Source organism: Schistocerca serialis, chromosome 4 (assembly GCF_023864345.2).
Source record: "Schistocerca serialis cubense isolate TAMUIC-IGC-003099 chromosome 4, iqSchSeri2.2, whole genome shotgun sequence".
Classification (NCBI taxonomy): domain Eukaryota; kingdom Metazoa; phylum Arthropoda; class Insecta; order Orthoptera; family Acrididae; genus Schistocerca; species Schistocerca serialis.
The window spans coordinates 647,141,395-647,156,493 of record NC_064641.1 but is presented as its reverse complement, the minus strand read 5'-3'; the positions used below and the strand labels follow the sequence as shown (position 1 = coordinate 647,156,493).

General features: G+C 38.3%; 1 protein-coding gene across 1 annotated transcript in view; it reads right to left on the bottom strand.

Moving 5' to 3' along the window:
* LOC126474658 (cytochrome b5 domain-containing protein 1) overlaps positions 1-14,282 on the bottom strand; it is a 40,115-nt gene extending 25,833 nt beyond the window's left edge. The window contains exon 1 of the mRNA XM_050102136.1: positions 14,082-14,282. Coding sequence (XP_049958093.1) covers positions 14,082-14,282 — 201 coding nt within the window. The remainder of the gene's footprint in view (positions 1-14,081) is intronic.
* Between the last annotated feature and the right edge of the window lie 817 nt (positions 14,283-15,099).

The following is a 15,099-nucleotide window of genomic DNA, read 5'->3' as shown; positions in this document are numbered from 1 at the left end:
ATTGGAAGAAACACATTGATGATCTGCTGAAACGTTTGAGTTCAGCTACTTATGCAATAAGGGTCATTGCAAATTTTGGTGATAAACATCTTAGTAAATTAGCTTACTACGCCTATTTTCACTCATTGCTTTCGTATGGCATCATATTTTGGGGGAATTCATCACTGAGGAATAAAGTATTTATTGCACAAAAGTGTGTAATCAGAATAATAGCTGGAGTCCACCCAAGATCATCCTGCAGACATTTATTTAAGGATCTAGGGATATTCACAGTAGCTTCTCAGTATATATACTCTCTTATGAAATTTGTTATTAACAACCAAACCCAATTCAAAAGTAATAGCAGTGTGCATAACTACAATACTAGGAGAAAGGATGATCTTCACTATTCAAGATTAAATCTAACTTTGGCACAGAAAGGGGTGAATTATACTGGCACTAAAGTCTTCGGTCATTTACCAAATAGTATCAAAAGTCTGACAGATAACCATCAAGTATTTAAGAAGAAATTAAAAGAATTTCTGAATGACAACTCCTTCTACTCCATAGAGGAATTTTTAGATAATTAAGAAAAAAAAGAAAAAAAATATTTAAAAAATAAATAAAAATAAAAAATAAATAAAAACAAAAAACACAAAAAAAATAAAGTTGTCATATTAACTTAAGTATGTTGTTAAATTAACCTAATTATGTCATGTATTAGAAAATTCGACTGGTTCCACATCATTACGAAATATCATATTCATGATCCATGGAACTAGTATTAATCTAATCTAATCTAATCTAATCTAATCAATCTGACGGGCGATCCTGCCACCTAGTGGTGAAGTCACGAAGTATTTGGACGTTGTTTGAGACAAGACGGCCGCACAGAGGAAGCATGTAAAAGGTGGGTACATATTTCGACCAATTTTACGTGTTTAAAGGTTAGAGTCCCCCTTGTTTTTAAGTTTTATTTGTTTTAGTAAGGTTTTGGATACTTGCTATAGCAAAATTAGATACATGCTTCGGAAAATCACTGTATTATCGACCTTACAAAATTTATGTCCATTGAAATGGACATTTAGTCCCAATGGTTGTTTTTACTTGTGCGCCTGTAATGTATCTCTGCTATATGAAAATAACTTCTGTGATGCAACTGCGACTTATTTTGTAACGTAGGGGACGAAACTAATTTATTTTATGTTACCAAAGGTTCAGCAGATAAAATTCCAAGCATTTATGTACAATATTGCTGTAGTTGTACTTGATGTTATTGCTTCAGACTTGGTATTTGCGTCTTGTTTCAACACTGTTCATGAAATTGCTTACATCTGACATATTGATTTTCAGAATTTTCTCATATTGAGAAGGATGCTTCCCAAATACTGGATTTGCTGATGTCAGGTGAGGTTTCTGACTTAGAGCTCTCAGAAAACGATGAAAGTGGCCCTGATGATGCAGAATCTATTCCACAATGACCTGGTATGTAATAATAAAACTATCAATCTCACCTGACTATTATATATATTTTGATCTGGTTGTTGCTATACTGCATTGTCATTTTTAGGTGCTGATGTAGTCACAAACTACGAAGAGGAACAACTGGAGGACGATAGTTGCAGCACAGAAGAAGATGACCAAAATCATACTTATGCACAGGACTCAAATGTTGAAAACTATTATTCCATCTGAGTGGGTGTTTACTGAAAAAAGTTATATTAGATGGAGAAGAAAATCGCCTACACTCCAAAGGACACCTATAGGTGCAGACCAGTATTCAGTGCAGCCATCAGAGTGTGATATGACACCCATTGAATATTTTTCAGAGTACATTTCTCATGCTTGCTTAGAAAATATGGTTGAAAAATCCAACATGTATGCATTGCAACATGGGAAAACATTTACACCGACAAATGTAACGGAAATAAAGGCTTTCCTAGGACTTCATATAATTATGGGATGCTTGAAATACCCCAGAGTTAGAATGTATTGGGATTCAGCATTGCATTTAGATCTCTTTGTGGAAAGTATGTCAAGAGAGAGATTTTTCCAACTGAGATCAAATTTCCATGTAGTTGACAATTTGGCAAGGCCAGAAAATTGCAAAGACAAATTTTACAAAGTGAGACCCATTTATGATTGTATTAGACATAGCTGTTTGGAACTGCAGATTGAGGAAGAATTATGTGTTGACGAGCAAATGATTCCTTTCAAAGGTCATTTAGGAGTAAAGCAGTATTGTAAGGGAAAGCCTAAACCTTGGGGTATAAAACTGTTTTTATTATGTGGAAGAAGTGGTCTGTGCTATGACTTTCTGTTGTACCAAGGAGATACTCCAGAAATCTCAAACACTTTTGTAAAAAAGTTTGGTTTAGAGGCATCTATTGTTCTAAAACTTGTTGAGAGAATTAACAGGGAACATGCTTATTTATATTTTTATAATTTCTTCACAACATTCAACTTACTAGAAATATTAAAAATAAAAAATATATACGCAGCAGGAACAGCAAGACTATGTCACATGCCAAATGTACCTTTCACCAGTGATAAGGATTTGAAAAAGAAAGGGCGCGGTTTTTCTGAAGAAGTGGTGAGCATGAATGAAGCAGTGATAATGTGTAAATGGTTTGACAACAGACCAGTAGTTCTGGCATCAAATTTTGTACTGTGTGGTAGTCAAGATGAAGTACAGCACTGGGAAAAATTAAGAAAGACATATGTTTCTGTCTCACAGCCTGAAGTTGTACGTCATTACAACCATGCTATGGGTGGTGTTGACAAAATAGATATGTTAATTAGCATGCATAGGATTTTTATTAAATCTAGAAAATGGACATTGAGAATGTTGTTCCACACGGTAGATTTAGCGTGTGTGAACAGTTGGTTGGAATACAAAAGAAATACTGAATCACTGGGAGAGAAAGAGACAATGGATTTGCTTCATTTTAAAATGAGAATAGGGGAAGCTCTTGTAAAAATGGGCACTAGTACCAAAGTGAAACGTGGCAGACCCAGTAGTGATTTACAGGACATAAAAGCAAAAAGAGCAAGAACTGAGATTCGTCCGGCACCAGACATTCGGAATGATCATACTGGACATTTTCCTGAGTACCATGATAATACAGAAGCTTCAAGGTCTAAAATGCCTAGTTGTAAGAATAAAACTCATGTTTTTGTGAGAAATGTAATGTTCATCTATTGTTTTGTCAAAGGAAGGAATTGTTTCAAAATGTTCCACAATGCAGGGTGTAACAACCATTGATACTCTTCGTCCATTACAATGGACATTCTGTAAAATGTAAATAAAAATGTTTTCAGTGATTTTGTTGGATTTATTATGTTTCTAATACCCATTTTTAACTATTACAATGAACAATGAATAGATATTTTTTTTCATGTCTGAGAATAATTTGGGTCTGAAAGGGTTAAGAACTTTTCCGCTCTCTTGAACGATCGCATGGCGCGCGTGCGCGTGCGCGCGCTCGTGTGTGTGTGTGTGTGTGTGTGTGAGAGAGAGAGAGAGAGAGAGAGAGAGAGAGAGAGAGTCCACGTGCTCACGAGCTTGTTGCCATGCAGTGCAGTACAACCATAGTTCTGAACATCTTATGATAGCTAACTCGTCAAATAAGTGTAATGGACTGTAGAACCCTATCAAATCACAAAAATATTCTACATTGTTATTAAGTGGTACATTTATTTCAGTGCAGTGTTCTGAACGGAAACAATAATGAAGACACTTTCATGCTATTCACATACTGTATTTGGCTAACCATATTTCACCTGACGTTTCATAGATCTAAGATTAATACTTCGTGACGATTTCTGTAAGTATGGCTCCCAGACAATACGAAAGGAACTATACTTACCCTCACTAATCTTTTGCATCATTCAAGTTGCTTCTCTCGCTACGTGCTTACATGAAGTGATCACTGGGTCTAGAGTCATTATCATCAGTTATCTGCTATATTAGCAGGTCCTTTGCCTCTCCATTTTCTGCGATCCATTGCTTCCTTCTTAAGGCTGCTGTATGTTGTACCGTCCATCATGTCATCCAGTATCTGGAATCTCTTCCTTCCTCGCTTCCTTTTCCCTTCTACATAACCTTCTAAAACTGTTTTTATCAGTCCGTCATTCTTTCTTAATATATGCCCAATCCAAATTCTTTTTCTTCTCTTTATTACATCTAGTAACTGTCTTTTCTCTCCCACTCTTCTCAGTACCTCTTCATTTTTTACTCTGTCCATCCAACTTATTCTTTCCATCTTCCGCCATGTCCAGATCTCAAAAGCCTCCAGCCTTTCTCTGCCTTTTTTCCTCATAGTCCATGTTTCAGCGCCATATAGAAGAACAGTCCATACAAGACATTTCATGAGTCTCTTTCTGAGTTCTCTGTCCAGACCGCTGCAGAAGATTCTCCTTCTCTTATAAAACGCCTCTTTTGCCATTGCTATCCTTGTTTTAATTTCTGTGGTGCACTTCCAGTCGGTGTCTATCCTGCTTCCAAGATACTTAAAATTTTGCACCTGTTCTAGTGTTTCTCCATTTAGCACAAATTTTATTTCCTTATTTCCTCCTATTGCCAATACTTTTGTTTTATTTGTGTTAATTTTCATTCCATATTTTTTCCCGTTAGTTGCAATGGTGTCCACCAAATCCTGTAATTCTTTTTCCCCTGTGGCTAGGAGGACCATGTCATCAGCAAATCTCAAGCACCCTACTCTTCTTCCTCCAATTTCTACTCCTTTGTCATCTAATGAGCGTTGGTCAATCATATTTTCCAAGTACAGGTTGAAAAGAGTAGGTGATAAACAGCATCCTTGTCTTACTCCTTTCCCTAGTCTGATCCAGTTTGTACTTTCTCCTCTCACTTTAACTGAAACTTTTTGATTAAGGTATAATGAGTTTATAAGTCTTCTGGTTTTCCAGTCCACTCTCTTTTCCCTCATAATAGTCGCCAGCTTGTCCCAAACCACATTGTCAAATGCCTTTTCTAAATCGATGAAGCATATATATAGGTCTCTTCCTTTTTGAATAAACCTTTCTCCCAAGATTCGTAGGAGCCCTATTGCATCTCTGGTGCCCGTATTCCGTCAAAAGCCAAACTGCTCCTCGCCGAGATTCTCCTCTATTACTTTTTCAAGTCTTTTATTAATTATTCTTAACATCACTTTGGCTGCATGTGAAATGAGGCTGATTGTCCTGTGCTCGCTGCATTTCTTGGTTCCTTGTTTTTTCGGTAATGGAATCATTACTGTTGTCAAAAAGTCCTCAGGCCATTCACCACTGTCATATATTTTATTACATAACCTCAATATTTCTCTTATTCCATTGTGGTTCAAGCATTTTAGTATTTCTCCCGGTATTGTATCTGTACCTACTGCTTTGCCATTTTTCATTGCAGCAATGGCAGACTTTACTTCTTCCATTATGATGGTCGGTCCTTTCTCTTCATCACTTACACTGTTGTGTGATTCAAGTTCCAGAGTTTCTGGTTTGCTATTTGTGTCATATAGCTCTTTTATATATTCTTCCCATCTCTGGAGGACATCGTCACGATCTTTGTACACTACCTCTTCGTCTTTACTCAAAATTTCCATAGTAGCACTTCCTGCTCTGTTTTGTTCCCATGTCATAGTCTTTACTCTGTTGTATACTAAGTCGTATGTTCCCTTCCTGTCCAGTTCTTCAATTTCATCACATTCCTCTTTTAGCCATTTTTTCCTAGCCTGCTCTGTTTCTCTTCGCAGTTCGTAATTTAACCTTCAGTATATCTTTCTTGCATCTTCAGTGTTCTTGTTTTTTAATTTTCTTCTCTCCTCCATCTTGGAAATCATTTCTTGTGTGACCCATGTTTTTTTTTTTGACCTTTTCCCTTTTACATATCCTATATTTTGCTGTCCTGCTTTAATGATTACTTCTTTCAGCATATTCCAGTACTCGTTGGCATTATCAGGTGCTTCTTTGTCTCGTAATGTGTTTAGAAAGTCCCGAGACAGCATTTCTGTAATTTGTTCTTTGTTGGACCTTATCTTCTCTAAATCCCACTTCTTCACCATTGTCGCCTTTTTCAGTTTTTTCATTCTTATTTCTATTTCTGCCATAAGTAAGTTGTGGTCACTATTAATATCTGCACTTGGTAATGTGTGCACTTTCTTGATTCCATTCCTGTATCTTTCTTCTACTAGTATAAAATCGATTTGGTCTCTGTATTTATCCCCTGGTGATTTCCAAGTGTAGAGCCTTCTCTTATGGTTCTTGAACCATGTGTTTGCCGCTATCAGCTGCCTTTCCCTAGAGTAGGGTGACCAAATTATTTTCGGTGGAAACCGAGACACATTCACCTGGGTGCCAATGGACACCTCATTCCACATGTTAATTTTAAATATTAATGTTTTGTTGATACATTTTGTTAATCCGATTATTATAACTAATAAGAGGATACAAAAGATTGATATTATCTAGATTATCTGTATAATTAATGACATTTAATAAACGTATACAGTAATAAAGAAATGTATTACGATTTTACAAAATTTTACAGCCATTCAACTTTTAATCAATTAATATTAACATGAGCTTTAATATTACTGAGCACTTGTAGATGGAACTGACTGTCCATGGAGAAAAGGGTATTTTTCACCGCCTCCAGCCTTCTTGATCATGACTGTGTTCTTTGAGACACAGTGATAAAACTCGGCACAATCCATTTTGTAGTTGTACAGCATTTGCAGGATTGCTTCAAGAGAGTCCACCTCCATTCTGTTTCTTTCATCAGTCCACTGGATATTCATGAACGAAAATATTCTTTCCACATTGGTATTATGGGCTGGGATTGCAAATTAACACCTTGCAATTATTTCCAACTCTGACTAATGCTGAAGACAGTCACAGCTTTTAAAAAAACTCACCCACTTCTCATGGCGTTCTCATGGTGTTTTTTTTTTTCATCATTCCACTTGTGAAGACTTTCTTCAACAAAATTTGTCAGTATGCTGAACTGATCAAAGAGAATGGAATCATCGATTTCATTCTCTTTACTCTTCAAATAAGAAACTGTCTCTTCAACACTTTCCCATTTTGGCACTCTCTTCAGTAACATCCAATCAAACACCGGCGATGAGGGTAAATATGAGGCGCTCCACTTGCTGAGATATTCTACACAAGTGTCATAAAACTTGTTAACTTCTTCTCTAAAACTCCTTTCCGCTGCTTCTGATACTTCTGCTCTTTTAGGGACAGATTTAACATTAAAAGAAATGAACTGCTGTTCTCTCCTCTTAGTAAGAGTTTCCAGAGTATTTTTCAAAACATCATTTACCTCTATTACACTTTTCGTGCTTCCCTCAATTTCCTTTATCCCATGCTGCAAAGTGCTAAGCTGACTGTGAATGAACCATAAGTAGGCTTCACTTAAAGGGTCACTGAAAAACTGAACCAATATCTTGGGGGCTTTGTCTTCATTTAGGAAAAAAATCTTTTAACGGTTCAAACAGGTGGATTACTCTTTCAACTGCTGGAAACAGTGATAACCAGCGAGTTTTCGAGTGACACATTACATTCATATATTCAGTTCCCACATAATCACAGAACTCCTTAAGCCTCTCTGTTCTAACAGTATATATGTAAAAGTGTGAGTATACCTTCATGACGATAGTTTCAACATCACAGCTCAAACTGTCAGCAGATGTCTGCACGCTATTGTGTAAAACATGTGCAGGGCACCCTATGCTTTCAATTTTTTCATGCAATGTTGCCTTTAATTTGGTAAATAAGTTGCATTTGCCTTGTCTTTTTAAACCACCAAAGTTTGTGTTGGTGTTGTCTCAACAAAATGCCACACATTTATTTTTCTCAGGATCAAACATTTCGATAGTATTCATACAAAATCTTGAAATTTCGTCAGATGTTTCATTAGGTAGGGAACTCACCTTCAAAAGTTTGGTTCGAATTCCCTGATTAATATAGAAAAACTGAACAACAAAGGGAAATATTTTAGTGGCCTTATGATTGCTGGCATCAGTGGATATCCCGTAGAAAGAAGACTTTTTGATGTATTCAATGCTTTCCTTTACACTCTGGGGAGCAATAACTCCTTTCACTAAGGCTGACACTTTAGTTCTTGCTGAACTAAACTTTTTTGCAACGGAAGAATCATCAAACATAGTGCTGTTAAGCTTATTAGTACAATCACTAGATCTATAAGTTTCGTGTTGTTTTACCGTGTGGTAGGCTAGTGTAAGCTCGGCTGCTCGAACTTTCGTCTCTTCAGTTGACTGATGTTTCACAAAATAATTTTGTAGAGTTTTACTGCAGCTCGGTGTACTGTATCTGTTAATGTGTTTCTTTGACCTGATGTGATCAACTATGTCGAAAGGTCCACCATGACTTATACTAATAAAACAGTTACATACGGAACACTCTGCTTCGTAATCAAAACGACCTTTCTTAATGAAATTCCGTTCCTTGGAATAACAGTCACTGAACTTGCAGGCACGTTTCGGCATTGCGTGTCACAGTACTGCAGCAATAATACCACTAATATGAGAAAAAACCATTGCAGTTTGTCTGACAAAACATCAACTACTACACTGTTCTGACAATGAGTGTGTGAGTAAGTGGCGCGACAGTCGGACGGTTTCATAGCTCTGTTACAGTAATACAACTTACTACTTGTTGGCCAAAGTACCGCTCAAAGTAAATTATTGTCTGAGAGTATCAATACTGATACTGTGATTACTAGTATGGGACAATGGAAGTTTCAGACAAATAAGCTAAAATATATTAATTTCTTGTGTTGTATTTCCTTTAATATAGCGAAATCCCAAAAATTTGAGAAAGTTTCATGAAATGTATTTAAAAACCGAATTCCGGGACTTTTGAGCGTCCCGAAACAAATTTTCGGGACACCTGAACACAGGGATGAAAACCGGGACAATTCCGGTTTTCCGGAACGTTTAGTCACCCTAGTCTAGAGGAATGTTCGCTCGTAACCGTCGGCTTTGACCTGCAACGTAATGGCTGCTGTGACGTCACGTTTTGGTGCTGTTTTGAATTGAATTCCTGTGTAGCCTTACATTCTATCGATCATAATCTCGGTGGTTAATTCAGAAAGTAATCTGTTAATCTTTGCGCGGGATTTGAAATTGCTTTTCAAGTAATAGTAGCATCGCGAAATATGAGGCAAGTGCGGGGCCAAGTTCTGCTCCTGATTTTTAAGGCGTGAAAAGAGTGGGAATTAGGGACAACATGTTCCTCACGTTCGTTTCACTATTATGAAACTGGCTGATGAATTGAGGGAATCAATGAATGTCACCAGTTTTGCCAGACAGCACAAATTAATTGTTTGTGGCAACGACATCGTATTTTCAAATTTTTGGATAAACACAGGAACAATTTGTTCATGTGGTGCTGTGCAAAAGATTTTGTATGGGGATCTATTCGTTAGAGAGACATGGTTTGAGAAATCAAGACTTCCTATGAAAAGTATTTTATTACGTTCTTACATTTTCTATTTAAGATCTCCTGGTTGGCTTGCTGCTTATGAGAGAGAAATAGGCCGCAAAACTGTTATAGACTGGTATTCATTTTTCCGGGAAGCTTGTTCCGATATTGTTATGAGACGGGGCAAAACTGGTGGACCGGGGGTTACAGAAATTGACAAATCGCAGTTTGGCAAAAAAATAAATCGTAGGCGAGGGCATGATATTTGTCGGACCATGGGTGTGGAGGAGGGGGGGGGGGAGTTGTTTCGGGGAACCACTCTTCTCCAGACATTATTTTTAGGGTAATAAGGAAAGGGCAGCTTGTACTGTGTTTCAGTTAGTAAAAAGCTATATAGCAGATGGGTCAATCATAATGTCAGATGGGTGGGCTGGTTGTAAGGGATTAGACGAAATTGGATAAATGGGTACGTGCATTTGGTTGTGAATCATTACCATGAATTTACGGACAAAAATCAGGGGCATGTACAAACACAGTTGAAGAGTATTTGGGGGCAATAAAAAGTATTATTTGGCGAGGGAAAAAGAGAATTTGAGTACTACATAGGCATTTAAATGGGTATCTCTAGAGGAAGAATGTTCCACAAAATCGATCTTGTTTGAGGTTTTTATGGAGTTTGTGCGGAGGACATATTTGCCAAAGAAAGAGAGTTAAGTTTCTTTTTTCGAATGGTATTGCATTTTTCGTTTTTCGTTTTAATGTTTGCAATTACTTTTGTTTGGTTAATTTTGTTTCTTGTTTGGTTTTGAAGTATCAGGATTTTTTAATAGTTCGCAAATAGCCTTAATTTCTTGGACGCCAACCTACTGGGGATATTAATTCGCTATTGGTAAGTACTGGTGCATACACTATTACCGTAATTTTAATTTCCATTCTAGTTTTGTCTAACAGTGACTTCCTGTGTCATGGTTCTTGCATTGTGCTGATGTTGGCAATTGTTTGACGTTGGTGTTAGCGAATTTGTAGACAGAAATTGAGTACATGTAGAGCAGGAGGTGGAGTGAAAAGAGAGACGCATATTTTGGAGCTATTGAAGAAGTTCCGAATTTCCGAGAGAATGGTTACTTCGTGAGTCAATAGAACAGCCTCATGTCACGATAAAGATCTGATTTAGCCGGAGGTCTGTCTTACGATGGAATGTGACGATTTGGATGTGGGTTGGTAAAGCCAATGAATCTTACAGTGGAAACGGTATCTGTAGCGACACACTGATCAGTAACGTAACCTGAGGTCTAGGTTAGGTTGGAATGCAACATCGTAGTTGTCAGTTGGCGAAGCCAACGAATCTGACAGCGGAAGATCTTTCTATGGTGACAGACTGATCTGGACCGTAGCCTGAGGTCTCGGTGACGTTGGAACACAACAGTTTGGTTGTGAGTTTGCGAAGCCAATGAAAAGAGGAAAAGACTTCTGTGGTGACAGGCTGATCTGCATCGTAGTCTGAGGTCTATTTTAGGTTATAATTCAACAGTTTTCTCTTTAAAGCCAAGAAAACTACACGTGGTAAGACTCACCTGTAGTGTAGCAAGAGATCTGTGTTAAGTGTAATGCGCAAATTTTCTTGAGGTGTCGAAGGAAACGAATGCAAACACGAATATTCGGCACCTGGTTGATTTGTATCGTATGTAGTTATATATGATGCTCCTCGCAATATCCTACTTGTATTTACGACTTCGCCGAATATTTGAACTATGTAGTTCAATTTATTATCTGCGAATCAATACCATTGTCATTGGCTGACAACATACTAACGTTCGTTGTGATGCTTGTTTGGCTTAGTTCCGAATATGATTCGATTTACAGGTAATTATTTATTTGGAATATTTCGCTGTTTCCGACTTATATGAGCCACGGGTATTCAGGAAGCAAATGTGATTTCCGAGAATTATGGGAGCCAATATCAACTGTAGTAGACTTCGGAAAAGCCGGTGAGCCTGAAAGTGTACTTCTAGTTTACTTTCTTTGTGCGATAGTTTTGACTCTTTCGTTTAGCAGCATGGTTTATTTCGGTTACGTGGGCTGTATTTTGAGAATATCAATGCGTACTTTTTATTTTGGTAATTTCTGGCGTTTTATTCTTTTTTAACAGATACCGGTATATACAGGGTGGTCCATTGATAGTGACCGGGCCAAATATCTCACGAAATAAGCGTCAAACGAAAAAACTACAAAGAACGAAACTTGTCTAGCTTGAAGGAGGAAACCAGATGGCGCTATGGTGCTGCCATAGGTCAAACGGATATCAACTGCGTTTGTTTTTAAATAGGAACCCCATTTTTATTACATATTCGTGTAGTACGTAAAGAAATATGAATGCTTTAGTCGGACCACTTTTTTCGTTTTGGGATAGATGGCGCTGTAATAGTCAAATCGTATAAGTACGTGGTATCACGTAACATTCCGCCAGTGCAGACGGTATTTGCTTCGTGATACATTACCGATGTTAAAATGGACCGTTTACCAATTGTGGAAAAGATCGATATCGTGTTGATGTGTGGCTATTGTCATCAAAATGCCCAACGGGCGTGTGCTATGTATGCTTCTTGGTATCCTGGATGACATCATCCCTTTGTCCGGACCGTCCGCCGGATAGTTACGTTATTTAAGGAAACAGGATGTGTTCAGCCATATGGGAAACGTCAACCACGACCTGCAGCAAATGATGATGCCCAAGTAGGTGTTCTAGCTGCTGTCGCGGTTAATCCGCACATCAGTAGCAGACAAACTGCGCGAGAATCGGGAATCTCAAAAATGTCGGTGTTGAGAACGCTACATCAACATCGATTGCTCCTGTACCATATTTCTAGGCACCAGGAATTTCATGGCGACGACTTTGAACGCCGTGTACAGTTCTGCCACTAGCCACAAGAGAAATTACGGGATGGTGACAGATTTTTTGCGCGCGTTCTATTTAGCGACGAAACGTCATTCACCAACAGCTGTAACGTAAACAGGCATAATATGCACTATTGGGCAACGGATAATCCACGATGGCTGCGACAAGTGGAACATCAGCGATCTTGGCGGGTTAATGTATCGTGCGGCACTATGGGAGGAAGGATAATTGGCCCCCATTTTATCGATGGCAATCTAAATGGTGCAATGTATGCTGATTTCCTACGTAATGTTCTACCGATGTTACTACAAGATGTTTCACTGCATGACAGAATGGCGATTTACTTCCAACATGAAGGATGTCCGGCACATAGCTCGCGCGCGGTTGAAGCGGTATTGAATAGCGTATTTCATGACATGTGGATTGGTCGTCGAAGCACCATACCATGGCCCGCACGTTCACCGGATCTGACGTACCCGGATTTCTTTCTGTGGGGAAAGTTGAAGGATATTTGCTATCGTGATCCACCGACAACGCCTGACAACATGCGTCAGCGCATTGTCAATGCATGTGCAAACATTACGGAAGGCAAACTACTCGCTGTTGAGAGGAATGTCGTTACACGTATTGCCAAATGCATTGAGGTTGACGGACATCATTTTGAGCAATGTGGAATTTACAGGTAATCACGCTGTAACAGCATGCGTTCTCAGAAATGATAAGTTCACAAAGGTACAAGTATCACATTGGAACAACCGAAATAAAATGTTCAAACGTACCTACGTTCTGTATTTTAATTTAAAAAACCTACCTGTTGCCAACTGTTCGTGTAAAATTGTGAGCCATATGTTTGTGACTGCCGGCCGCGGTGGTCTAGCGGTTCAGGCGCCCAGTCCGGAACCGCACGACTGCTACGGTCGCAGGTTCGAATCCTGCCTCGGGCATGGATGTGTGTGATGTCCTTAGGTTAGTTAGGTTAAAGTAGTTCTAAGTTCTAGGGGACTGACCACAGATGTTAAGTCCCATAGTGCTCAGAGCCATTCGAACCATTTTTTGTTTGTGACTATTACAGCGCCATCTATCACAAAGCGAAAAAAGTGGTCCAACTAAAACATTCATATTTCTTTACGTACTACACGAATATGTAATAAAAAATGGGGTTCCTATTATCCGTTTGACCTATGGCAGCGCCATCTAGGGGGCCAACCATAGCGCCATCTGGTTTCCTCCTTCAAGCTAGATAAGTTTCGTTCCTTGTAGTTTTTTCGTTTGACGCTTATTTAGTGAGATATTTGGTCCGATCACGATCAATGGAGCACCCTGTATATGAAACAGTGGTTTTAAAAAATTAACAGCGTCGCAAAGCAGACAGTATTATTTGAGTGGTGTATTTTCGAATACTTTCCATTTTTACCAGAATCAATTCTTTCCACTTCATATTTTATGTTCCGACGTCCATCATAGCGGTAGTGTCTGTCTTTACGACAGTGCCTACTCGATTTCTTTTTCGTTCTAAAAACTATTTCTTTCACTGCAATATTCGTAATCCGAAATGCTTGCTTTGCGACGTTGTAAATTTTTTTTATTCACTGTTTCAGTTTGCTACATTGAAGGAATCCACACTGATATGATGTCATATTGGACATAATATTTACGACGTTTGTCGCCTGTTTTTTACGTCACTCGCCAAAGCCAACGACTCGCATCGAAGACTCCTCTTTATCCGTAGTTACTGTTCTGGTTACTGATATTGTCCACTTACCTGCCCTGTTTCCTTTTGAAACCAGTGGGATATATCTTTGCCGGCATTCGCCAAAATCGGCTTAATTATATCACTTCCCTCATACTGTTTGACCAGCGGCGTTAGATCGTAAATTTTTCCCAAGAAAGACACCCATATGTCGTCTGGCGTGTTATGTACATACACTTCTGAGGGAGTAAAATAAGGAAGCGATGACGACATGATGCTAACATCAAGAACAAAACTGATTTAACCAACTTCTTCCTGTGCGGGGTTCACAATTCCAAAGAATAAATATTTTAGTATAAATCCATAAATAAATCAAAGATTTACGTTCATGATATACATGTATCGTGACTATATGCTAACTGTCACAAATCTGATTTAGAAATACATGTGCTCTTATGCGGTGAAAAAGTAAGCCAATATTTGGTCATGTCGTTCCCAAAGTATTTTTTTTTTTTTTTTTTTTTTTTTGTTTAAACGTTCGTTCACTAACTTATAAGTCAGTTTCGACTTCCACACAAAAGTTTTATCTCTACTGTTTGGCAATTACTGTAGTCCTCAAGGACAAGCTAGCATAAGAATCATTCTGGAAATTCGTGTAAAGCTGCCGATTTAGTGAGCTGTTTCTGTAATATTTTCAATGTAGGTGGTTTGTCATGCAGTTTGTGAAATTCTGGTCTCCCAACGGTGAAATATGATGAGCAATAACTTTTAGCGATGTCACGTGCTTTCTTGGTCACAGAATGGCTATATCAACCGTACCTAAGTAAATGTATTATGAAATACGATTATACGACCAACTACTTTTATTATATGTACAAGACACAATTTATACTAACTACTGTGATTTATAAAAAATTGTTCATTACCCTTTAGGAAAGTGTGTGGGACGGCGCAGTCATTAGGGTCTTGAACTCACCCTGGACTGCCAGCTCCTCCTTGCTCTGTTTTAAAGCGCCCTGACGTCCCAAAAAGGCAGGAACAATTCCGATTTTTTTAGTCCAGTCTCCTTGTTCTCATCGGATTCTGCCAA